Here is a 27997-nt window from a genome sequence, read left to right on the forward strand (position 1 = left end):
ATGGCATCAAACATGAGCAGTCACACATCGTCATTTAAGTCCAATGATAAAACTACATCCTTTGAATCATCATCTGTTACTAGTGATACAGCATTACAGTCATGTGTCTCTGATGGTGACAAGACTGGCAGGGTGTTGGAAGGAAGCTATTATGAAGGTGAAGATATACATTCCAAGAGTCTTCCTGTGAACAGATTGCAACTTGATAAAAACCAAAATAAGTTTCTACAGGAAAGAAAACCTGCATGGGACTATGTTATTCAGCAGTTAAAGTCAGTAGTTGAGGGTTGTGAAATATATCTGGATGACCATTGTTTGAAATGTGTTCATGTGGAAAATACTGACTTGGCAAAACTGAAAAACAAACTTTCAGAGGTGATTGTGGAATTTAAAGTTGACATCAATCCTCTGAAGCAGGTGTTTTCAGACACTGAGTGTGAACAAATACTGGAAAACAACCTTGCATATAAATGTGGCATGTTTATTATGTTATCAAATGAAGAATCCAACGAAGTGAGTTTTTTATGTACAGATAATGTCCTAACTGAAATGAACTATACACTTGACAAAATAGTAAATGATACTGGAAAAGATTATTATTATATAACTTCAAAGCAACAACAGTATCTGAAAAAAAAGTGTAAATGGATGGATCTGTGGAAGTTACAGGATGTAAGTTTGGACCATAGAGCTAGATTTGTAGAAATGAATGATGGAGAAACATGTATAATCCTGGTTACAGGTACCTGTTCTGGCGTTAACATTGCCATGCAAGAAATAAAAAATTGGCTAAATGAGCAAAAATATTCAAAAACATTTACAGTACAAACTACAAAATTAAAGCTTTTGGTAAAATCCCAAAAAGCTCAAAAATATGTTAGAGAGGAGCTTGAAAAAGACCACACAGAATTAAAATTACTGTCTCAAGGAAGATATGTTTTACTCATTTCAAATACTTTAGAAAACTTAGAAATGGGAATAAAGAGGCTTGAAAAATTACTATGTAAAGTTTCTTGGCAACTAAAGGAAAATACACATGAGACATCAATTTTACCAGTGATAAAAGAAAAACTTTTAGAGCAGACTGGAAACATTGCTGAGAAGCTTTCAGTGGTACTTCTTTTGGATTCCAATCAAATAATTTTATGTGGGACTGATGATATAATGCCAGAAGCAGAAGAAACACTTAATACAATAATAGATGAAATTTCTTGTACTGAAAAGCTTTGTGCTATTGAACAAGGTCTTGGCGATACTGGAACCTGTGTTGTTCATTTGATAAAGCTTGATAATCAACAGATTAAACTTTTTGAAAATCCAGAAGTTAAGACTTTTCTCATTACAGAAATGAAGACGCATGAATATGATCTCATGTTTGATGAAAAAGATCCATCTGTTGCTTCTGTGAAGGTTAAAGATGTGGAAATGTTGGAAAAAGCTAAACTTTATTTTGTGGACTTAGTTGTACGCCATTCTGTTGAAACTAAAATTTTCAAACCATCCTATTTGTCAGTAGATGAACTAATACAACTGCTTAAGCAAACAAGAAGAGATGGAAAGCTCTATGTGGAATTAAATAATGATGTGATAACATTTATTTCAACTAAAGATATAGATGAAAGTGTTTGCAGAATATTTAACAAAATCATCACTGATGGTGTTGCAGATGATATTCAAATGTCAAGAGACATTTACACAAATTTCCGTCATGACTGGGAGAAAAATATGATACACGACCTGTTACAGGAAGAAAATCCTGTGATTATTGAGCCATTTGAAAAGGATGACAAGTATGGATTGACATTAAAGGGGACTAAGACTGGGGTTCAGAATGTGAAATCATTTGTATACAAAATGGTGGATTCAATTCAAGAAAAACATTCAAAACTAAAACCCACTAATCGACCACAAAAGCAGCTAACAGGAAACAAATATGTGAATGAAAATTTACATTCCTTAACTTACACAGAATTGTCCTGTGAGCATGCAACTGGTAGTTTAGATTTTCAAGGGAATCTTGTTACTGTAGAACTGCCAGTAGCCAGCACTACTCAGAACTGTGATAATGAAGTCTCAAGATTGGACTCCAACAAAAAGGTTAGTTGTGGATCACACCTGTCAGCAGCTACTACTAAAAAGACACCAGAGAAGACAGATCACAAAACAGCAAAACATACCACTGCATCATTTGTAAAGGAGTCTAGTTCAACTTCAACAGTTTCTCAGTCAGGTTCTGGTGGTGCAAGACCCAAACAGCCAATGCAGACCAGAAAAGGTAAAACTGAAGAATTTCCTGACAAAACAGTTGATCAAATTGAGTATGAGGCTATCAAGAACTTGATTGGAAATAAGCTGTTTCAAAGATTTTGTACTGCAGAGCAAATGACTGATAGAGTGAAAATATGTTTTATTCCTGGTTTACCTGATTCTTACAATGAATTTGAGTGCATGTACCAGAAAATAATAGGTTTGGTAAGGTATGACATTGATCTTTCACCTTCAGATTCAGAAAAAGCAAGAAATGTTGCACAGAACATTTCATCAGAATTCAAAGGTGTCTTTTTCAAATGTTGCCATGACAGACTGGTGATCATTGGAGATGATAGAGATGTTACAGATGCAGCAAAAAACAAAGCAAACGTTTTGCTTGGAAAATCAAAACCTACCAGACGTGTACAAAGACAGTACGCAACAATCAAAGATGTGAGTGAGAGTTCACATTCCTCAAATGCTGAAGCATTGTCCTCTTCTAAGTATATCACTGGCAGCTTAGATTTCCAAGGGAATCTTCTTACTGTTAAAGTTTACAACACAGATATCACTAAGCTGAAAGTTGATGTTGTTGTTAATGCTGCTAATGGACAACTGGATCATAGTGGTGGTGTTGCATCTTACATTGCAAAAGCTGCCGGTGATGACCTTGTAAGAGAAAGTCGAGATTACATCAAGAAATATGGTGACATTTCTGTAACTAAACTTGCAGTAACCAACGCAGGAAGAATGCCCTGTAAGAAAGTGTTCCATGCTGTAGGACCAAGATGGAATGCTTACAGAGATAGTGAAAAGAAAGTATGCTTGGAGGATCTGCTGAAAACTATCTTGAGATGTCTGTGTGCTGCCAGAAATCTAAATATGACATCCATTGCCATACCATCCATCAGTTCAGGTAAACATTAAACAAGTAAAAATAAGAGATCTTAAGGGTGTGGTTGTAAACATGTTAACATATAGATTGGGTGTTAAGTATGTGCTCCCACAAATAACTAAAAATCATCTGTTTATAACTGTATAAGACAAAAACATTTAATTTGTGCATTTAAATTTTATCAAAGTTACAACTGTACAAGTATGGTGTTAACAGAAATGTACATAGAGAAAATGTAAATAAATCACCAGTTATTATCAAATTTATGTGTTGAGTAAAATAACTTACATTTATCACATGCTTTAAATATGACTGACGCTAAAAGTCTTTATGTTCAATAACCATACATGTACATGCATATAAAAATATTGTAAATCACTTTACCCATGGCTTGGACTTAAGAATTTGTCTCCCACGGCAATTTTTAAATGAATTGCTATGGGTAAAACTGCCCACTGACGGCAATTTTGAGCCTGCCTATTGCAATTTTTTAAAAGGTTATTTTACTGTATGTAGACATATTTCAAATGCGAAAATATTAAATATTGACATATTATGTACACCAGGTGTATACATTTTTGCCATTGTTGAGGAGCTTTACCGGTGATTATCTCTACCTATGGCAATTGCTGTCTATGCCGTCATTAAGTTCGAGCCCTGTTTATCCACTGTTTTGAGAATTGTTATAACTTTGTATTTTATTTATGTTCATGGATAATTTAAAGACCTAAGTTCTATTGTATATAACAATTGTTCGGAATGTTTTGCGAATTTATCAATGTATAACAGTCACAAATCGCTTCCCTATGCGATTTTATACTAAATTTGTGACTGTTATACATCAATAAATTCACACAAAAATTATGAACAATTCTTATAATTACAAACAGAATACATAATTCATAAATCAGTTTCTAACGTTCTCCCCATGATCTGCTTTACGTAATGACGTCCCATTTGACATAATGATGTCATTTTCTGAGGTGTTTAGTTTAAAATCCTTTACTACGCTACACAATTTTATGCAGTTTGTGACAGTTGTACATCGATAAATTCATTTTAAAAATGATAAACAGATTTTATATAATTACAAAGACAGGAGCTTGTGCAAAGGGTGGGTTATGGCAGTCGAACCCTCCCCTTGATTAAGCAAATTTTCTCTCTTTTTTTCCAATACTTTTCCGGGGAAGCATGTCTTAAATCATAAATTTCGCTAGCCTCAGTTTAGCCCCTCACCCTCTTCTAAAATGTATGCACAAGCACCTGGACACACCATATTTAGTTAAAATAGACTTAAACCAGCATCTAGCATCCATTCTATGACCCGTTTTTTACGTAATGACGTCCCACCTGGCATAATGACGTCATTTTCTGAGGTTTATCGAAAGATAACATTACGTTTTTCTTCGATGTCTTCCAATCAGAATTGAGCAAGTCATATAAAAATGGAAAGTTTGTAACTATAACATTTTAACAGTGAAACCAGAGAGTCATAAATGCAGACACTTTTAAATTATGTGATGTCATTTTGTGTGTTTATCAAATCATGATGACTTACCAGTATATAGTACTTACAAGGTCATTGGTTTGTAAATGCCAAATCACCCAATAATATTATACATTACATCAACACCGGCCTCGGTGGCGTCGTGGTTACGCCATTGGACTACAGGCTGGTAGGTACAGGATTCGCAGCCCGGTACTGACGCCAACCCAGAGCAAGTTCTTAAAGGCTCAATGGGTAGGTGTAAGGCCACTACACCCTCTTCTCGCTCACTAACTTAACAACTAACCCAGTTCCCGGACAGACAGCCCAGATAGCTGAAGTGTGTGCCCAGGACAGTGTGCTTGAACCGTAATTGGATATAAGTACGAACATTGCAATGAAATGAATTAAATCAATTAATGCATTAATTCATAATAATTATTTAGTCAGAAATTACAATTTTTATTTTCCTGGTTATGAGTGTATGCTAAGGTAATAAAAAGTATTCTTAAAAAAATATACCAAATCTTTAAACAAAAACAAACAAAACAAAACAATTTGAAAAAACCCACCATCATTTTGCTATAAGATTATTTTATAATTTGTATTTTAACTATTTTGTCTTTTTATATATTTTTTTATCACTTTTAAAAATGTACACTTAAGGACGAATATGTTTTAAAATATATATCTTAAAATGGTTGCAAATAAATATACATATTGAACAAACGGTGTATGTCATGTAAGTTGTTTTCACATATAGTTAAAAATACAGTACAGGTTTAAAAATTTAACTTTAAAGTTTATACCTTGTGTTATGTTATGAATATGTACATTGTCCTACTGGAAGACATAATTTTGAGAAAAACATAGTTCACAATGTAGAATCTGAGGACTTGATATGAACATGCCATTTTCATATCCATCAAATTTACGAGATGCCTTTCCATATCTGCAAAGTACATACTACATTTGTATATGCTCATGTATATTGCTTCCATGGTCAAATTATGCATTTCAGCAAAACTCCACCATTTACAGCATCCTATGTTAACTTTTCCATCTAGGAGCAAGATGGCACCTACTTCTATTTTTTATATAAATAGTAAGTATGAAATGTTTTAGTCGCCAGATGAAGAAAATGGCACATATGCAACCAAATTGGTTGAAATGTAGAGAGCTGATTTGAGACAAAGTGTGTTGATGTTTTAGCTGCAGGTTGTTTCCCTGTCAGGCTTCTGTAACAAATTCCACAGAGAAACAGCAAATGCACATTTATTTGCTTTTCATGGAAGACTGTATGGTTCAAACAGGGCTAGTTCTACATTACACATTTCATGTTTGAAACCAGACAGATTTTCACCAAGGTTGTCTGCTGTTATGATCAGTCATAGCATCAGGAGCTGTGGGTCTCTTTGAACAAGTTCTCCATTGACCTTTACAGAGGACTTGGCAGCAAGGGTTACAGCATGGTCTTTCTTCTAAACTGAAAAGTCACAAATGCCTTTCAGTGTCTTGGAATTGAGAAGGTCTTTCTTCTAAACTGAAAAGTCACAAATGCCTTTCAATGTCTTGGAATTGAGTATATCAGGGCTCAAACTTAACGATGGCACTGACAGCAATTGCCGTCGTTGAGATATAAATTACCGTAGGTAGCGAGCATCACCGATGGCACTTTTGTGCCGTCGATAAAGCTCCTCAATAATAGTGAAATGTATACACCTGGTGTACATTATCTGCCAATATTTAACATTTGCACTTTTAAAAGATGTCTACATATAACAAGATAGCCTTTCAGTCAGGCTCACAATTGCCGTCGGTGGACTCTTTCACCCATGGCAATTATTTTAAAAATTGCTGTGGGAGACAAATTCTTAAGTTCGAGCCCTGGAATATCATATCCCACTTGCACAGCATTATCAACATTAACAGAAGTGTCTGCAGTTTCATCCTTTGCGATGATCATTTGTGATGATATGTAAACTTGAGTCATTTCTGAAAGGATCCCAGGCCTAAAGAAATGACAGTAATGTGATAATGTCTTTCTCATCATGACACAGCCGTGCATTAGTCATGACTTTGTGTTGTTCACTCGTGCCACGTGATATATTGGTAACATTCTGCATCACAATATTTACAAAACACATGCAGGTATTGAAAGTAGCTCGGTGACTAAATCAGTTGGAAGATCTGCCCAGAATAAGTTACGACTGTGTCCAACATGGCATCCATTTTGAAAACTTTGGAATATTTTAATAGTCTGAGTTGGTAGAGGGGCAGGGCGTAGCCCAGTGGTACAGCACTCGCTTGATACACGGTCAGTCTAGGGTCGATCCCTGTCGGTGGGCCCATTGGCCTATTTCTCTTTCCAGCCAGTGCACCCTGTCTGTGTCTGTAGCTGTCACGGGGATCCTATAATACCCGTAACTGAATGAAACACGATTATCAAAATATCTCTCCTAACTGTATATCTATTAGATCTCTCTGTAACAGGCAATTATATACCCGCTTTGGCTCGTCTAGGTATGATCAGAGATAAGATCCTTACATAAAGTATATATTATTATAGCACGTTTAGTTTACTAGAAATCACAACAAAAACACAATACACTTTGGAATCTGTATTAACCTACGCTGACAAATGTACTGCCGCAGTAGTTAATTAACAACAACAAATAATAACAACCCAGAACTGATCACTTAATTAGTTAATCTCTAGGTGTCTAGTTTACACAATATGCTAGTCACTTCACCGTGACACAACACCCACACGTGTGATAATTGAGAAACGCTTCCAGGAGAACTTAATTAATCAAGGAATTACAACACTATTCCTAACTGGTTAATTTTTAATTAACCCTTACTACTCGTTCAGTAACCGTGTAACACAGAATTAATACAGGGTACCTTCACAATAAAGACAATAACCTACACTTTCCTACTGGTCCTCTAGGATGACCCTGGCTCGTTCTTTACCTATTACACAGAAAAACTGGTCGTATCATGTTAGAACAAAAAGTCTACGTTTACCTTCGTCATCTAGGATGACCGAAGACTAACTGTCTAACCAAATATTGGTATAATGTTAGAACAGTATTAAAATACTTTCAAAAGTCATACATCAGAATAGCAGTAAATAGTATAAAATTTACCAAAGTCCAAAATCACTACGTTCCCTGGGAGCCTTCCTATTTGCAAAGTCTCAAACGGATATCTCTAAAACTCTAGCTATTTATTAAAAAATCTGAGATACAGCGAATATCGCCTGGGGGTACAAGGCGGTCCTCCCCCTATCAAGTGATATATCCCCAACTCTCAGAGATACATTTTTCTCTTTGATCGCCAGACTTACTGACGCCTTGGTCGCCAAATCACGGCTGTAAAAACCGCACTCGCAGAGGTATTACGTAACTACTCGCCACATGGCCTCCGCATCTGGCTGGGTGTGTATTAGAAAGTACAGCTCGAGGACCGTCGCGCAGAGGTATTACGTAACAAGGTCCACCTGGCTAAGTGCAATTGGAACTGCACACGGCCCTCTAACACAATTAATATCGCCACAGGCGAAAACAAAATTAAGAGCATGTTCCGTCACAGTAGGTTATGAATTGATGACAGTGGGTTTCCTCTCTCATTATATGTGTGGTCCTTAACCATATGACTGATGCCATATGACCGTACATAAAATGTGTTGAGTATGTTGTTAAATAAAACATTTCTTTCTTTCTTTGCCTAGTTCGTAGTTTATGGCATTTCAGTGCAGAAAGGTCATTCCACTGTAACCTGTGATCCATATACTGTAATGTCCAAATTTTTAGCAACTGTTCTTGGCACCTTTTTCTCCCTGCACTTAATGTTGCAATGATGTCCATGCCATAAAACATATTGAATCCATCATGATTTTGCACAATGTGGTTAATATTGCCTGTTACAAATTGCAAAAATAGCAGTGAATGCATGTTTAATGATACCCCAGCACAAAAAACACATCGGCTCTTGGGTATCAAACTAAACTGTATGATGATCAACATCAATGTAGAATACTAAGAGTACTAATAAAAATAGTGTAGACATCAATGAAAGAGTCACATTAGGCACTTAAATGCATAGCCCATTTATCCCTACTCCACTGTTGAGCTTTGGCATAGTGTTCAAACTTATGCAAGTAAGCATCCGTCAATATCTCAATGATGACAGACACTAGCACATCTTGGTTGGTTGGCTGTTGACATCTCTTGCAGACATTCTAACCATTCCGAAACCACCACGCTAGCCTGTTGACATCTCTTGCAGATGATTCTCCTGCAGTTCTTCTGGTTTCACCTGTGTTATCTCTCAAACCCAGTTATGGCTCACATAGCTCACATAATTCTCATGGTCATGGCTCACGCTCCAACCCAAAGGCTGAAACAAAATTGGTTACAAATAGAATCACTTAATATAATTATGGCAATAACATACCACCGCATTATCAGGCCTGTCTATGGCAAATATAAACCTACCATAACACAATAAAATAAATTAATTTTAACCGCTTGTGTTGTACTATATTTACTCATGGCACTCGGCAACACAAATTAAGCTTAACCCTCTAATATGGTCAGTTATATAATCGCAAACATACACTATACACACACCCAATTACCCTATAACAAGGTAACGATACCTAACAAGTTGTAACACTTGATATTATGTACTAATATACTGCACCACCTACATGTTTTATGTAAATACAAACAAAGAAACAAACCTATAACTAATCAATACAAACAAATTACAAATAAATAAATTGCCCTGTATTTGAGTCTTGGGGAAAACATAGTCAAACTATCTGTTCAAAAGACTAAACCACATACCTCCTAAGAGCAGTTTCACTAACCGACTTGCCTGCTAAAAACCTTTCTGGCAAATGAACAGGCAGTTGGAGTTTACTTTTCCCATAGCCTGCATGCTTTTTACCTGCAGCTTACTAAAGAAACTCAAAATACTGCTCATAAAAAGTTATGACACATTTTTACAATTTAACCAGTATGCGCATTCTCTACCAAATATGACAAAACATTGGAGACATTTATGGTATAAACCCCTCTAACATCATAAAATACATAAAATGTATCTTTATTATTACATTACAATCAACAACAAATATATAGTTTTGTCTAAAATATGTTCCAAAAATTGTTTCCATAATTTGGCAAAGACATGAGCATCCAAAATAAGTGTTTTCTTTCAAAAAGGTTTATCTGTAGACATATGTGTCTAAATATATGTGTTCTAATAGGTAAGTGTTTGGGTGTTCATTTTTATTTTTATGTCAGTTACTTATCATTTGATTTCCTAAAATGTACATTTGCCATATTTGTTAATTACATTTAAAAAAAAAAAAAAATTGACATTTTCTATACTTTTAATGTATGTTAATTATTTAGAAATTGCCACCAAATTGCAGGATGACTGGACTAATTGTAAGAGAAGACAAGATTTGTTTGGACTTTTTTTCATATTTTTTTATTTCAGCAATCTATGCAGTACCAAAGGAGTATTGTGCAGAGATGTATGTAAGAGCTGCAAAAAGTTTTGACCAGTATGTACAAGGAGGCTCTTTGAAGGAAGTCCATTTTGTGGACGTGAATACAGAAATGGTGGATTTGATTCAGAAAACATTTAAGAAAGACTGGAACAAACCAGCTGAAAAGGGAAATGTAAAGAAGTATGAAGCCATCATCAATAACATGTTGGGCAAATATTCAGTTCCTGTGACCAGTTCTGGTAAAATCTCTGATTCTTCTTTAAAGAACATGAATAAAGTCAACAAATTCACCAATGATCCTAATGAGAATGGTAATAATAAGGATCCAGAATTCACTACAATGCCCATTAGTGAATCTGAATTCTCAGCAAGCAGTGAAAAACTACCAGACATATTAATATCTAGTGGCCACATCACACACGCAAACACGGATGCCATAGTTTGCTGGCAAGATGTAAAGGTTTCAGGGAAATTTAGAGTAGCTAGAGATGTTGCTGAGGCTGCTGGACAAGAGTACAACAGAGCATTAAGATCAAGTATGGTAAATAAAGTTGAATATGGACATGTTTTCCACACTACTGGAGGAGGACTGAAGAAGTTAGTGATTCATGCTTTTGTATCAGAAGCATCATCTTCAGAAGCTGACCTGGAAGAAATTGTTGATTTTAAGAAGATTGTCAGCAAGATTCTGAATGTGGCCGATGCTTTGGAATTATCATCTGTGGGGTTTCCTGTTTTGATGACACGTAAAGGTAAGTGGAAAAAGATCAATTATTTCAGAAGTATAGTTTTAGGAGAACATTCTCATGCAAGATCTTGTACTATTTGGGGAATGCTGTATACTTCAGCCATTTAAAACCAAAAGGTACTTTTGTTGTTAAAACTGAAAGTTCATCATGGTGTAACAAATTGTGCAGCTTGGCCAAAAAAAAACCTTGTTTCTAATGCTAGGAGTTTCTCCCATTGGCATAGCAAGGATTTTATATTAGGGGTGGGAGAGGGTAACCTCATTGTCTGTGAGTTATGTTATGGGCAAGAGAAAAATATAAAAGCTGGTGGGGAGCCAAGGCTATGCTAGTGATTTTTCTAAAGATGACGCTACACGATATGAGAATAGACTCGAGAATAGCCTATTATGACATGACAACATTACGATTTCACCAGTTGCTGTGCAATCGGCTATTCTCGTTCGAGTCGCTCGTATTGTGTGTCGTTGCTTAAGTCTGAAACAGTCTTGTCTCACCATAACAATGTGAAAAGGCAAAATAATAGGTATTACTTTTGTGACATGCCCTTTGCATCAACTTTTGTATTTATGAGTAGCTCTAGTGTTAAGTTTTCATGTTAATGCTATGGTCACACTCTCAAGGACGGCCATCCGGATTACTATGGATTTAATCCAGGATTATCCGGGATTATCCCTAGTAATCCATAGTAATCTGTGTTAGATCCTTGATCATACATAGGTGTAGTTCCAATCCTTATTGGGTTTTTTGAACGTGCTCAAAAAACTACTTACTTATACGTATCTATCCCTACTAAACCATTGTAACCCTTACTTACTAATACGTAATAACCCTCCATAGAATGCCATGCCACAGCCTCGGTCACACTATCAAGGATCAGGATGCCGGGTTAGCCACGGATACGATCCGGTATCATTCGTGACAATCTGTTGTGGTCTGTACTAAACTGTACCGATCCTTAACAATCCGTAGCAACCCGTAGCGCTCCCCGTTGTCAACTAACCCCTATCCTTATTAATCTTTGGTTTATCCATCAAAAACCATAGTTAAACCATGGTTTCATCCGTTGTGGATCTGGCCAGACGATCCTTGACAGTGTGACTGAGGTATTATAGGTCCATTTCTCACTTTGAACTATTTAGTTCCAATTGCCAACTAAATAAAGTATTTCCCACTTTGCGAAAGTGGCGAAAGTAAACATCTAACATTTGGATACTGAAGTCGGTGCTGCAACTTTTCATCAAATCAATTTTATTTTCCATGGACACACCATGTTTACAAGTGTTTAGGTCTGACTTTGGCCACACATAATGGATGTTCACATTATTCACTGTCAATGAAAGTAGTCCTAATATTTTGTTATTTAAAGGCATTTTCCATTGCCTTGTCAAAGATTTTTCCAGAACAACAAAAGTCAATGGTCACAAAAATAGTAAACGTAATTTTAAATTTTGATGAGCGACAGTTACTAAACCAACAACAAATTTATAAATTGTGTTGTGATCTCTGAAACTTGCACTGTGTATCATGATGTGATACTGAACAAAATGTTCCCTGTATAATACAAGTGAATATTTTCCTTATGCAAATAAGATTGAATTTGATTAGTTAACGATGCAGCTAGGACAGCTAATACTACACTGATGATGATAATTTAAGTTGGTAACAATATCGGTTAAGCTGCATGTACATAGTATTTGTAATTATTACAGACTTTGCCAGGAAAGGTGAGTGTTTTTTCCCACTCCCACAGGATCTTGTACTATTTGGGGAATGCTGTATACTAAAGCCATTTAAAACCAAAAGGTACTTTTGTTGTTAAAACTGAAAGTTCATCATGGCGTAACAAATTGTGCAGCTTGGCTTGGCCCCCCAAAAAGAGCTTGTTTTTAATGCTAGGAGTTTCTCCCATTGGCATAGCCAGGATTTTATATTAGGGGTGGGAGAGGGTAACCTCATTATCTGTGAGTTATGTTATGGGCAAGAGAAAAATATAAAAGCTGGTGGGGAGCCACGGCTATGCTAGTGATTTCTCTAAAGATGACGCTACATGATATGAGAATAGACTCGAGAATAGCCTATTATGACAAGACAACATTAAGACATTACCAGTTGCTGTGCAATCGGCTATTAATTCTCTTTCGAGTCGCTTGTATTGTGTGTCATTGCTGAAGTCTGAAACAGTCTTGTCTCACCATAACAACGTGAAAAGGCAAAATAATAGGTATTACTTTTGTGACTTGCCATTGCATCAACATTTGTATTTATGAGTAGCTATAGTGTTACATTTTCATGTTTATAGGTCCATTTCTCACAAACTATTTAGTTCCAATTGCCAACTGAAATGTCAACTGGCAAATAAAGTATTTCCCACTTTGCAAAAGTAAACATCTGATATCTGGATATTCAAGTCGGTGTTGCAACTTTTCATCAAATCAGTTTTGTTTTCCATGGACACACAATGTTTACAGGTGTTTAGGTCTGACTTTGACCACACATAGTGGATGTTCACATTGTTCACTGTCAATGAGAGTAGTCCTAATATTTTGTTATTTAAAGGCATTTTCAAAGATTTTTCCAGATCAACAAGTCAGTGGTCACAAAAAATAGTAAACATTTCTGATTATCAGATAACTTTTTTGATGCAAAACGAATGGCTGTAGTCAAAGATTGTAAATACATGTACAACAGGGAATATTTAGTTTTTTTAATTTTGATGAGCGACAGTTACTAAACCAACAACAAATTTATAAATTGTGTTGTGATCTCTGAAACTTGCACTGTGTATGATGATGTGATATTGAACAAAATGTTCCCTGTATAATACAAGTGAATCTTTTACTTATGCAAATAAGATTGAATTTGATTAGTTAACGATGCAGCTAGGACAGCTAATATTACACTGATGATGATGATTTAAGTTGGTAACAATATTGGTTAAGCTGCATGTACATAGTATTTGTAATTATTACAGACTTTGCCAGGAAAGGCGAGTGCTTTCTCCCACTCCCACTCCCACTTTCCACTCCACTCCCACTTCCCCCACTCCCACCCCACTCCCATTCCCACTCCACTCTTGCCTGGAAAGTTTTACGAGAACTGCAAATTTATCACCTTGCAATAACATTTCTAATAAATTTCATTTGAAACTGCATATGGTTGCTCACCTGGCATCATTTTAGAAGAGTGATCTTCAGCTCGCCTTGATTTTGTTCATGGTGAAAGACTTTTACTGGGACACAAAACAATCATGTTTCCTGTAGTGCAATATTCCATATCATAGTGTTTAATTAAATTGTGGGGCTGTATGACTAAAGAATTGAATTGAAAGACTATGTTTGTGTACAGAATCACTGCAGTTCCTTTAGACACACGTCTCAGGATTTACCACAAGGGCCAACAATTGGCAACCATGTCTTGTTTGAATTGACTTTTCTTTCACTGAGTTTATTTAATGAAATAAAGTGTTAGGCAAGGGTAGTTGCCATGTTGTAATATCATAATATTTGCTCTGTTATATCAACATTTCATCAGTGTTTTAGACAGTTTTGTAATTTTTTAAAAATATCAATACAGAACAGAATTATATAACAAAGAATTTGTTTTTAATCAGTAAATCAGATACCTCCTCAAAACAGGACTTTTTATTTGGTCTTATAATATGGTGTCCAGTTTAGAGAGGTTTCACTATATAATATAAATAAATTTCATCCATTTCCACATCCACTTTTGAAATATTCTGTTTGAACAAGGAGTTGGCACGAGATCACCATACATAGAGCAGAATAATGTTTTGCAAGCTGTTGAGGTTTTTGCTCATTAAATATATTACAAACTAATAGGAATACACAAACAGTGTGAAGCTTCTAAAATAGTAGCATAATAAGTTTAGTAATGTACATCAACATATGAAAAAAAAAGAAGACAAGTCGTCATGAAATGTTAATTAATATTGGTGCATGATTTAAAATTCTAACCTACAAACAAGAATAACGTATTAATATAGTACACAAAGAAACAAACATTTCGTAAATGCTTACTGTAATTGTTTTTAGGTATTTTAAATCATATCCATAGACGACCTCTTTCACATTCCCATTGTGCATGTGCATGAAGAGTAACGTCCCTTGTCGAATTAGACTGTAACCAGGCTATTTACAACTTGGGGGGCATGATTGACAGTTGTCATGAGTAGCTTCATAGGAGATGTGAATCTCTGGTGACTAATGTACATATTACATGTACATATCAGATGGTATAATGGCTGTGAAAAATGGTCTACTAAAGTTTACAGCGGAATGGTTTAAGACCAAAAGCAGTGAGACATTAACTTAGATGAAATCTCTGGAGCTGCCTGTCAAGGATTTTAACAACGCAAAATTAAAATATTCAAACAATAAAATTAACTTAATTGGAATGTGTTTGCTACTTTTAACAATTAGAATTATAGTTAAATATTCACACAGATTCCCAGTGATGTTTAATTCTCCACATCTATCAGTATTTAAAATTTAATAAAATATGCCTCCCCTTCCACCTAAAAAAATAACAAAACCCCTACCTCACATAGACCTTAATCACAGCTTTATTTTAAAAAAGACAGTCGTACAACTACTAATCAATGTTATATGTCTATCCACAAATTATTTATTTATTTATTTTTATTTTTTATTTCTTTCTTTCTTTTTTTATTTTATTTACTTTTCACTATAATTCATATCAGACACAAACAACTTCATTTAAAATATCTGGTATTTACAAAGTTTTACAAAATTTTATATGTATATTTATTTATTTTATTTATTTATTTATTTATTATTCAATTTATTTTCTCTGTTTGTTTGATTCTTTCTTTATTTACACTTCGCCATCATTTATATTAGTCATATACAACTTCATATGAAATATCTGGTATTTACAAAGTTTAAAAAATATTTATTTATTAGGCCCTATTTCTTCTTTTTCATTCATCGTTTTAATTATTTCAGCTTAAATTCAGGCTTAGCCTGTTTACTTTTATTGATTGTCCGTCATCCGAGGCATGGTACTTAATATGTTTGCTTCCAACATTCAAACGAAGTACCTTAAATTATGACTGCGCATAATAAACCCTTATCAGTTTATAATAAAGAGACCATCCTGAGTTTGTAGCCATATTGTCAAGATGTCGGCTAGTTTAATTGGTTATAAGTAAAACTGAAATGTTTACTAGGCTACATAATATTACTTCGAATATAAATATATGTATGTGCAATACAATTACATGTACTTAGCAACCGAGAAGCCGACATACACACGTACACATTTATATTATTTCAGTCCATATATATCTGTTATTTATTGTGTACAGATCCGAACCGATGGTTTCTTGGGCGTTAAGAATAAAATATTTTTTATTTCGTGATAAGCAATAATTCACAATAAGTATTTGTTGGATGTCGACAAAATTTTCGGGTTCCTTACTATAATAATTAATAATGGAGCTATTCACATTCCTATTGCTTGGCCTCCCATTATCTGTGCCCCCCAACTTGTACACAGGGTTATTTGTGCAAGATCCCCCGTGAGTTCACCGTTAGTGTCCACAAGTTGCTCCGCGACTAGCACGTGTACAGTGGAATCTGAAAGAGGTCTATTACTGTATAAATGAAGATTGGTTATTTTTATTTACTGTAATTGACAGTCACTACTAATGTTAATGCACGCTATTGGGCATGTGGTCAAAAAGGGTCCTGGATGAAATGACTTTTCATTACTGAAAATAATCATAAATATCTGGTATGTTAACACAGTGTGTCATTAGTTGACTGGGGCATCCGAGATCCAAAATGGAAAGACCAATGACAATAATAAAAAAGTAGGTTTTTACAGTGAAATATAAGTAGAATATTTTTCTATGAAATTTTAGCCAGTCAAAAATTGTATGGGTCAATCAAAGTGCTGATGTGACTGGCTCAACTGACAGAAGCAAAAACAAATCCCAAGTGCATTCCCTGTACACAATGAATTAAAAAGCACATTTAATAAAGAAATTTTAATTATTATTGTTTCAAATATCTGTTGCAGTCAAGTAACTATTGTATGACTACATATTAGTTATATATTTTGTTATTTTACAGATGCCAGTTTAAAACGTTTCAGCAAAGACATCTTTGAAGCCATCCTGGCATTTGCAACTGAAAACCCATCATCATCTGTAAAACACTTTCTGATAGTTGACCAAGATAAGGGTCATGTCCAGATGATGCAGTGTAATATTGATGAGCTGAAAAAGGTTCATTCAAACTCTTCATCACAAGCTATTAAGCAGCGTCCACGAGATGACGGGCATAACAGTGAACCAGAGACTTGTGCCTGCTGCCAACATGGATCATCTGTTACAAGTTTAACAAAGTGTAAACACCCTCAGTGTCAAAACTGCAAACCAAAAGCCGTCAAACCAGTCTATGGAAATATGCCAAAGGGCACAATGAAGTATGATATTTGGAAATCGTCTGTAGAAGGATATCCTGGATGTGGCACAATAGTTATCAAGTATTCAATTGGTTTTGGTTACCAACAGGTAAGATATACATGTAAATTGCATGTAATAATATGATTACTTAATTGATGAAACCTTTTTTATCAAATACTTTGGCAAGATGTCTTTATTTTCTGTTCATTCACCTCCCAACTGATTAGATCTGATGGTCATAACATTTTATAGACATAAGATTACTCTACTTTGAGCAAGGCCAACTGAAAAGCATTGTAGGGTACTTGTGTATTTTTGTATCTGTGAGTACCTTTTAGAATTACACCCTATTAAATTATCAGGGTGTGTGACAATAGACATGTGTGACATGTAATCTAATCACAAACGTATGACTTACACGTCCAGGCCTGCACAAATTGCACAAACGACCGTTTTGTTCGTGCATCGGTTATGGCATTTTATTTGGCATAACCGATTTACCGTTCATGTAAAATTTACTGAATGATTAGTCCCGGCAACGTACCAACATATTTTTATCGCGAGTACAAACATTAGACTTGTTCCCGATGCAATGCTTTTTCGTAGCGCGTAACGACGTAACTAGTCAAGTTTGTATAAATATCTTGCGAAGTAAGTGCATTCCCATTGGTTGTTAGAAGATGTTATAGCCGAATTTAACCAATCAAAAATGGCGATATTGTGATGGTCATTACAATCTCGAACTGGACCAGGAACCAGGATAAACCAGTCACAGTAACCCTCTTATTAACTGTAATTCTGAATCGGATAGTGACAGTGACAACAACGACAGTGTCAGTGATAATGACAGTGACAGTATTAGTATCCACAGTTCCTCAGGTGAGGAGGATGTAAAAGACTAATATTATAAAATTAATGGTAAGAGATTGCCTTGCAGTGAATTCTTATTTATTCACACGTAGTTATGCACACATGATGATGTGTTTTATATAATAGGTCAAGTAGGACTAGCTCTGGGTGAGCAAAACATTTCACCAAATTATCTTTAAAAAATGCAAATCCATAGTTATTGTGCAACAAAACACCAATTATTACATTAATTTTTCTCACCAAATGAAAATAAAATTCGCCAATTGTTCCTAAAATTTGCAATTGGCAAATTTGGCGAGTGGCAGAGCTAGCCCTGTCAAGCCTGACATTACAATAGTCCTAATCATTATTATTATTTTTAAATCTCTTAAACATTTGTATACATATCCGTTTTACTTACCATTGCCACTCTCTTGTTTCTCAAAATTAAGTTGATGATTTTTTTATTTTTTTTATTATAAAGAAAAAACCCAGGTTATGCAAACTAAAATAGGTTATGCAAAATCTTTTGGCATAACCCCTTTTCAGGTTATGCAAATTTTTAATTTGCGCAGGCCTGCACATCTCCAGATAATATTTGAAACATTTGGGTTGTCCAGTGCCAGGTGAATTTGTGATTATACACTTAAGAAAAGAAAAATCATGACTAAAGACTAAATGTAAAAAATTACCATTTTAAACATGAAACTATGTTTCAGACTGAATGTTTTTTTAAATGTTTACATGGTAGGCATGTTCTGTTTTAGGTATAATTTTACATAAAATTCAACCAGTCTATTTGAATTCCTTCCTCTTTATATTTCATACAAATCCATGAGAATCCAATTTTTCATTATTTATTTTTTTACAATGTGCTAATTAAGCGATTAATTAATTCAGAATTTGATGCTAGTTAATAATATAACAATGATGTTAACATAAAAATTGTATTCTCCTAAAGTAAAAAGGTCTTGTAGTATGGTTTTGTAATTTTGTAACCTCCAGTAAAAGCATGAGTATAATGCAAGAATGTTCTACATAGAACTGGTTGTCAGCTTGGTTACCACCATTCAGTTATAAGGTGATTGGCACAGAAATATCAGCAAACTAATGAGGTGAAGAACCATCCAAGATGTCAGATCTTATAGGACCTAAGATCATTACCTGCTGTGCTTGGTTAGATCACAACTCTTTGCCACAAGCACTTTTCTGAAGAAGAAGTGGATGTTTCACAGACACTGAGAAGTCGACTTAGATCAGCTGGTTTGAGGTCAAGAAGGGTGATCAAGCATTCTATGATGTCAGATCGTCATTGCAGGCACCATGTGGCATGGGTTTTGACAAGCTGTGGCTAGAACCAGAGAACATGAAGGAAGAAATATTCAGGTCAAAGAAACACAACATACACACCCAGGAACATTCGTCCAAGAGTTGTTTTTGGGTGGAGGATCAGTCATAATATGGGGTTGCCTGTCCCATGACTGCAATAAGGGGAATCTGAGGGATGATAGGAACGAGCATTAAATCCTGGATCTGATTGTTGTACGACATTTTGATAACAACCTCTGGCTACCAGACCTATCTACATGGATGACAACGCAAGACCACTATTCTTGACAGGTAACAGGGTTCCTCCAGCGGAATGCCGTTACAACCATCCCTTGGTCCAACATGAGTTCAGATTTCAATCTGCTGGAACACATACTGGGACATTCTGGAGAGCAAGATCTATAGAGAAGCTGGACCCATCAGTAGCACAAAACCTACCTCAGGAACACATAAGATACCTTACTAGAGCATGATGAGGAAGGTTGAGGCAGTCATCCAGGCACTTTGTGTATATACAGTGTACCTGCTATTGATAGTCTTGTCACATGAAGTCACGTTGGGGCCATATATGTTACTATCGGCAACAAGTTACCAATCACAACTGTGTAGGACATCCTACAGCTCCATACTTAAGTCATGTACCAATTTTGTCATCAATATTATGAATATCACTTCCCAAAATGTAATGATTGTCAGGGCAACCAACCTAATGGAAATATTTTTCCGGAATTTTCTTGTATTTTCATTTTTAAGCGTGCGAACATCCCTTTCAAAAAATAGTTTAAAGAACGCGAATTGATGTATACAATAATAAAAGTATAAATCAATCCACATAAGTGGCAGAATTTTTCTACTTGCATTTTAGGCATATGCCTACTTTATGGCTTGTCTAGTAAAACATGCTAAATATATTCACCAGTGTAAATAAAGTTACTATACCTAGTACAGCAATTAAAAGCATTATCACACACAAACACATGCACTTGCGCATGCACACACACACACACACACATACATAGACAGAACAAACATCATAAATCGTCAACAAAAAAACCCTAAAAGCCCCACTTTATTAGCAAAGAGTGTAGCACAGTTTCACTCCTACCTACAGATTAGTAATAAAGTGACAAACTTGGCACCAATGTTATTTTTATGTACATGTAGGTGCATTGCCACATTTGCATCATTTCATCAGTGGGGTCGAACTAATTTGTGGTTAACTGAATCGGGGACGAAATGTCTGGTACCCACATTAAGATTGGCTATCATTCTACATTACGATTACATTACTATTAGAGTAGCACTTTTGGAGTGCCAGTATAAAGAAAAATATTGCGGCAAAATCTAACAATGGTTTGTGAAAATTTACATTGTTTATAGTTTAACTTACTTCAATAAAACAAGATCAGTAGGTATATTAATGTCATAAATGTGTCAAATTACTGGTAGCCAAATATTATTTAGTGAAATGTTGCATTTGAAAGCATACGAAAAGAAGAGAATTGTGGATCCGTTTCTTTTGTTTTCGTACAATTGCTAGTGTTCTGTTATAGATTCAGGTTTTTACCCACCGTGGCGATGTTGCATACATCGCCATAGAACCGATGTCTGCCTCGTAGTAATTACTATATGATATTTGAAATATCTTTAAAATGAATACATAAACTACATAACAAGTAAGACAAATTTCATATATGGCTTCAGTTTACTTGATTGTAAAAAACATTTTCATTGGTCGGCTGTTGACAAATACAGCCAATAGACAAACATCTTAGTAATAGCACAAAACTGTAAATACTACCGAGTTCAGGTTGAAATGGATAATGCAGAATGTAATAAGAATTAGTTGCTTAAAAACAAATTGTAAGTGAATTTGAAAACAAATTCCGGATATTTGGCATCAAATCCGGGTATGGGATTAAAATTATGGATTTTTCTGAAAATTTCGGAAAGTTGGTTAGCCTGGATTGTTGTCCTTGTTTATTGCACATGTTCTGGTTTCATGTCACAGATTTGGGATCAGTGTATGCACATTTTCAAACCTTGTGGCCAAAAGAGCAGGGGTGTTTAACTTCTTTTCAGCAGAATATATCAAAGGCTACAAACACCTTAACAACAAGCAGGTGCCCAAACATGTGCTACATTGAAATTTCACATATCATTTTGAACAGTATTATCTGTGAATGAGGTCATGGCACATCTGCAATCAGTTTTGCAGACTCGATCACATATAATAACAACAAATGTTGGAAAGGTGTCAAAATTGTAGTCATGACTTTCTGTCATGCCAGTTCTCATGAAAATAGTTCTTAATTAACTCTTAAAAATAAATGATTTTTTTAAAGGATTCCAGGACTACATTATATTTAGTAATGTGTTGTATATGAGTACTGCTACTTTAGATATACATCTTTTCAATAAAAGGCATTATTGTTCATGGTGCTACTCCTTAAATGAAGACTGCACTCAGAACTATTTAAATTGCAAAAATATATTACTGTCGTAATATGTATCTATTTTGGAGAAGGCCTAGTAAGTTGTGTAACTTGTGTCTAATCCATTTGTTCTTTAAAACGCAATAAAATATGTTTCAATCAAACTACACAACAATTTTACTATTGTTGTGTCACCAGATTAGTGTTTTTGTACAAAAGTGCTTGGAAACAAGTCAAATCATCACTTTAAAGTCAGAATTAGGTACTTTAAAGTGCTGTTCCAGACCATACACTAAAATTTAAAATTCCACAATTATGTGTTTTCTTAATTCATTGCAATAATATTTTATACCGATATGACAATCAATAATTATGAAAATGTCCCATAAAAGTATTAAAAAATCACTCCCGTAAGGATATTGCCTGAAATGACTGAGTAAAATTCTCAGTAAAAACATTTGCCTGTAAATAGCTGTGACGTCATGAAGGGATCTCGCTTCACAGAAACCTTCCACAAGATGACTGACCAACAGCCACTGCCAAGCTCAATTACCATTTGATTCTTCTCTTTTCCATGATAAATAGTGTAATGATGATGACTGGACTTATATTTGTGCAACACAACAAATAATGCCTTATCAGTTTGAACCTGAAATGTCTTCCAAAGAACAATCGGCCTGACAGATGACATTGAAAATGGGAGACAGCTTATCACTGAAAGACAAGTTTTATTCTTGTTTTGTTCTTTAGGTTTTCGTGTGAATTATTTTGCTACACTGTATGTTCTAGTACTTGTGATGTAGTAAAAAAGATTATAAATAAAATTTGACACGACTTATAGTCTGTCCCATCCTCCTATAAAGATGTTATTTGTTGATAATTTCAGTTTGGTTTGATGTAGTAAAAGTGTTTTGGAAATAACAAAGAAATACTATTTTGGTGTTCAGTTTTAAAAACAATCGACTCAGAAATAACTTGTGGTAAATTCCGTAGTGTGAAAAAAAAAGGTGTTTTCCTGTGGAAGGCATAGTAAAATTAATGTTTTTAGGGCTTTTGTAAAGTTTTGTATTTATAGTCTGTCCCACGGGGAACGCCTTTTGTCATACTATGGAATTTACAAGTTATTTATTTTTGAGCCGATTGTTTTCTAAGTTGCATACAAAAATATTATTTTTTTTTGTTATTTCCGAAACACTTTTACTTTTCTTATGTTAAACCAAACTGAAATTATGTAAAAAAAAAAAAAAAAAAAAAAAAATTGTAGGAGGATGGGATGGACTAGACTATAGATACTTACTTGTCTGAACTTTATTGTTAATGAAAATGTTCTCAAACTGTAAAGGAAAACCTCACAAATGAACGAGAAGCATACGACAACAAATTGAACGGAGTTGGAAGCATAACACAGTTAGGGACATTGACAATATGCACCCCTAGGTCATTTTGGTGTGCATGGCGTCAGTGTGTTGTCACTTGTTTTGTGTCGCAGAAAAATTGTTGGTACAGCATCTTTTTTAAAAACATAACACATAGTATTCCCATGTCTCGCTTAAGGCAACAAGCCAGTTCAAACGAATCGAAACTAAAGTGTCTACTACTGTCGCAACGGTCTCAGACATTTCTTCCTGTCCAGTCTTTCCACCTCGTTTTAATCGCATTCACACACAGCTTTCTCACAGCAACATTACTAGGAAATGCTTGAAGACTAAATTCATCGGCTTCTGTATTCCTACAGCCACCAACAACACACCGTTTAACCATAATAAACACAAAAGAAGTAATGAACAATAGTGCTAGCTATCGAACAGAGTTCCCTTCGTAACGTCACAGGTTAAACCTTACAGAAATTCCTAAAATAAATTCAGCTGGTTCTGTTTTTCAGGCGAATTATTTTTAATTGGAAATATACGGGTACTATAGTATACAAAAAAACCATTCTAATCATATTGAAAAATATGTTGATTGATATAGCACAATAACACATCATAATATCTGGAACAGCACTTTTAAGTTTAAAGTTATAAGAAAAGTTTTCCATTTTGATCACTAACACATTTAACCCTGGCATGTGATGTTTTTTTTTTTAATTTACCATCCATACATTTTGTTTTTGGTAACAGAAAGAACATCCTAGACCTGGTGACTGGTACATGGGTACAGATAAGATGGCATTTTTGCCAAACAATGCAGAGGGGCGAACAGTGTACAAAATGTTGAAGATTGCTTTTGAGAGACGTCTGACCTTCACTTTTGGGAAAAATGAGAATGGATTGGATGGTGTTGTATTTGATATTCCTCATAAAACAAAGACAGCTGGAGGTCCACAGAAGTAAGTTCACTTCATTGCCAATGATTAATGCTTGGATTACAACGCCTGACTTACAATTGATCAAGTAGACCAAATTACAATTAATTTTTACATCATTCATGTTTTGGTTTATGATGGTTAAACAGTTTTATTTTGTTTAACAACACCACAGGGCTACATCCTGCCCCTGTGTGGCGTAGTACCATTACCACAGGGCTACTTCCTGCCCCTGTGTGGCGTAGTACCATTACCACAGGGCTACATCCTGCCCCTGTGTGGCGTAGTACCATTACCACAGGGCTACATCCTGCCCCTGTGTGGCGTAGTACCATTACCACAGGGCTACATCCTGCCCCTGTGTGGCGTAGTACCATTACCACAGGGCTACATCCTGCCCCTGTGTGGCGTAGTACCACAGGGCTACATCCTGCCCCTGTGTGGCGTAGTACCATTACCACAGGGCTACATCCTGCCCCTGTGTGGCGTAGTACCATTACCACAGGGCTACATCCTGCCCCTGTGTGGCGTAGTACCATTACCACAGGGCTACATCCTGCCCCTGTGTGGGGCTACTTCCTGCCCCTGTGTGGCGTAGTACCATTACCACAGGGCTACATCCTGCCCCTGTGTGGCGTACCACAGTACCATTACCACAGGGCTACATCCTGCCCCTGTGTGGCGTACCACAGGGTATCCTGCCCCCATTACCACAGGGCTACATCCTGCCCCTGTGTGGCGTAGTACCATTACCACAGGGCTACATCCTGCCCCTGTGTGGCGTAGTACCATTACCACAGGGCTACATCCTGCCCCTGTGTGGCGTAGTACCACAGGGCTATTACCACAGGGCTACATCCTGCCCCTGTGTGGCGTAGTACCATTACCACAGGGCTACATCCTGCCCCTGTGTGGCGTAGTACCATTACCACAGGGCTACATCCTGCCCCTGTGTGGCGTAGTACCATTACCACAGGGCTACATCCTGCCCCTGTGTGGCGTAGTACCATTACCACAGGGCTACAGGGCTCCTGCCCCTGTGTGGCGTAGTACCATTACCACAGGGCTACATCCTGCCCCTGTACCACAGGGCTACATCCTGCCCCTGTGTGGCGTAGTACCATTACCACAGGGCTACATCCTGCCCCTGTGTGGCGTAGTACCATTACCACAGGGCTACATCCTGCCCCTGTGTGGCGTAGTACCACAGGGCTACATCCTGCCCCTGTGTGGCGTAGTACCATTACCACAGGGCTACATCCTGCCCCTGTGTGGCGTAGTACCATTACCACAGGGCTACATCCTGCCCCTGTGTGGCGTAGTACCACCTATTACCACAGGGCTACATCCTGCCCCTGTGTGGCGTAGATACACATTTATTCACTATTGGCATTACCACAGGGCTACATCCTGCCCCTGTGTGGCGTAGTACCATTACCACAGGGCTACTTCCTGCCCCTGTGTGGCGTAGTACCATTACCACAGGGCTACATCCTGCCCCTGTGTGGCGTAGTACCATTACCACAGGGCTACTTCCTGCCCCTGTGTGGCGTAGTACCATTACCACAGGGCTACATCCTGCCCCTGTGTGGCGTAGTACCATTACCACAGGGCTACATCCTGCCCCTGTGTGGCGTATGAGCATATCTGTTGTGTAAATTGACAAATTGATTAAACATGATCTCAGTATTACAAAACGTACATTGAAATGTTAATTATTTTACTTCACTGGTTTTTTGTTTTATCAACAGTTAAAATTGGGCAAGTGAATTTTTCACCATGGCCAATGAATTTTCAAATCCACTGGCCCATGGCAAGTGAATTCAAAAAAACAATTCTAGAACCCCTGGTTATGTTTGTGTCATAATTGTTTTGCTATTTGTATCTTCCACATGTATTGTAATGAATTTTTTAATGTAATTAATGATTTTTAAACACCTGGATAACCTGACTCAGGGCTTCTAGAATTTTGTTTTAATCCACTAGTCATGGGATCAGTGATTGTAAGAATATACTAGCCAAAATTAAAAAGTCACTAGCCCTACTTTACTTTAAGTTAATAAAATTTTACTAAATAATACTAATAATCAGATATGTCACCTAAAGAGGGAGATAGAGCTTAAAAACACTAAGATTGGGGGTTGGGGTGGGGTCAGAATAGTCATATTTACAAAATAGACTTAACTGCAACATTTGATAAAAAAAAATTCACTAGCCGTCGGGCATTGCAATAGTAGTTGATTGGACTGCTGGTGCTCTCTTGCATCTGCCAGTGTATGCAGTCCCTCATTCACACACACACACACACACACACACACACACACCACCACCACCACCACCGCCATCCTTTCCTGTCCTGAACAGAGGAGCTGGCCAAGGCCGGCTCTTGTGCCCAAGACAGGCATGCGCTACAACAGCTTGCTCTGAATGTGCATGTTAACTCTTTTGCCATTACCATTGCCATGTTATTATTTTGTTTTGAACAATGACCATCTGGATAAATAATCATTTACAGAGTGAGACATTTGTTGTATCTTTCAAGTTTAACTGTCCAAATGGTGAGGTTTCCAGATTACTGGAGTGTGGATTAATGGCGTTTTGCTGTGCACACATAACCTTTAAAACTTTACAGAGCAGATTATACCTCTATCAGAAACTTTTAGTTTATTCATTTGTTTGGTGGTGTTTTCTTGTTCACATATCTGCAGTTTGCTTAAGTCTTTTTATTCTTCCAGTCAATATGATGTCCAGCCATATCAATAATTGACATTCATATTTGTGTCAGCTTTTACCTGTGACAATAAGTCTTCATAATGGGTGAGGGAGTAAGTAATAGTCTTATTGATTTAGGGAGCAAATGGGTAGAAAACTGGTAGAAAAGATATATGATGTCAAAATGACAGGTATTGTTCAACCATTTCTTTAATATTTCAGGAATGGCTATCCAGATCCTAAATACCTGAAAGAGGTTCGAGAACAACTGGCCAGAAAAGGTATCACAGAGGAAGATCTCGTTGGAACAGATGTTTGAAGCGTCTAACAGATCAATATACAGTATACATGTAGTGGACAGCAGAGTAATAACTTTTTTGAAATCTTCCCTTGGTAAAAAAAACCCACACCAAAATGTAAATAGTTTTCATTATGTATTACATTGTGTTTTGTATAATGATGTTATGATCAATATGTTTTAAATAGCAAATGTATTATTATTACTTTTAATTTTTAACACACTTTTCATAACTCAAGATGAGTCTTTCTCATTTTATGTTTGAACATTTCATAATATTGTATTTTATGTAAAGGGACTGAGTTTTTCACTGTCTGAATTCATCTTCTTTGTTTTTGATAAATTAGTTTGTATAAAGTAGTTTTGGTTTGACTGAAATGCTGAAAACTGACTTTTGAGTATGGTATAGAATTTTCAAAGATTTTTTTCCACTTAAAATTATTTTTAAACAGCTCAGAAATATATGTATTACATTGTGCTTGTATATTTTCTTACTCATATTGTCAGGATGATAACTATAATTATAACAATCTGTACATGGATGTATACTCTAACTCGTTTGATAAATAAACCTTGATATACATTTTTGTTTTAAACATTCCGACACAAATATGGATTTTATTTCTGTATGTAGTGTATTAAATGAAATATATTCAAGAAGTTAAGTTGACTTAGGCTATTATATCAGTTATTATTCTGATAAACCTT

At 36.0% G+C, this 27997-nt stretch overlaps 1 protein-coding gene across 1 annotated transcript; it reads left to right on the forward strand.

Annotated features, from left to right (window-relative positions):
- Window positions 1–27997, forward strand: LOC121391774. The gene is made up of 6 exons (XM_041523284.1): window positions 1–513; window positions 1225–3166; window positions 10149–10913; window positions 17027–17469; window positions 24095–24303; window positions 27214–27997. Exons 1-6 carry the CDS (start codon window positions 1–3, stop codon window positions 27308–27310), a joined length of 3969 nt encoding a protein of 1322 aa, XP_041379218.1. The 3' UTR covers window positions 27311–27997.

The sequence above is a fragment of the Gigantopelta aegis genome, unplaced genomic scaffold (genome assembly GCF_016097555.1).
Source record: "Gigantopelta aegis isolate Gae_Host unplaced genomic scaffold, Gae_host_genome ctg2948_pilon_pilon:::debris, whole genome shotgun sequence".
Classification (NCBI taxonomy): domain Eukaryota; kingdom Metazoa; phylum Mollusca; class Gastropoda; order Neomphalida; family Peltospiridae; genus Gigantopelta; species Gigantopelta aegis.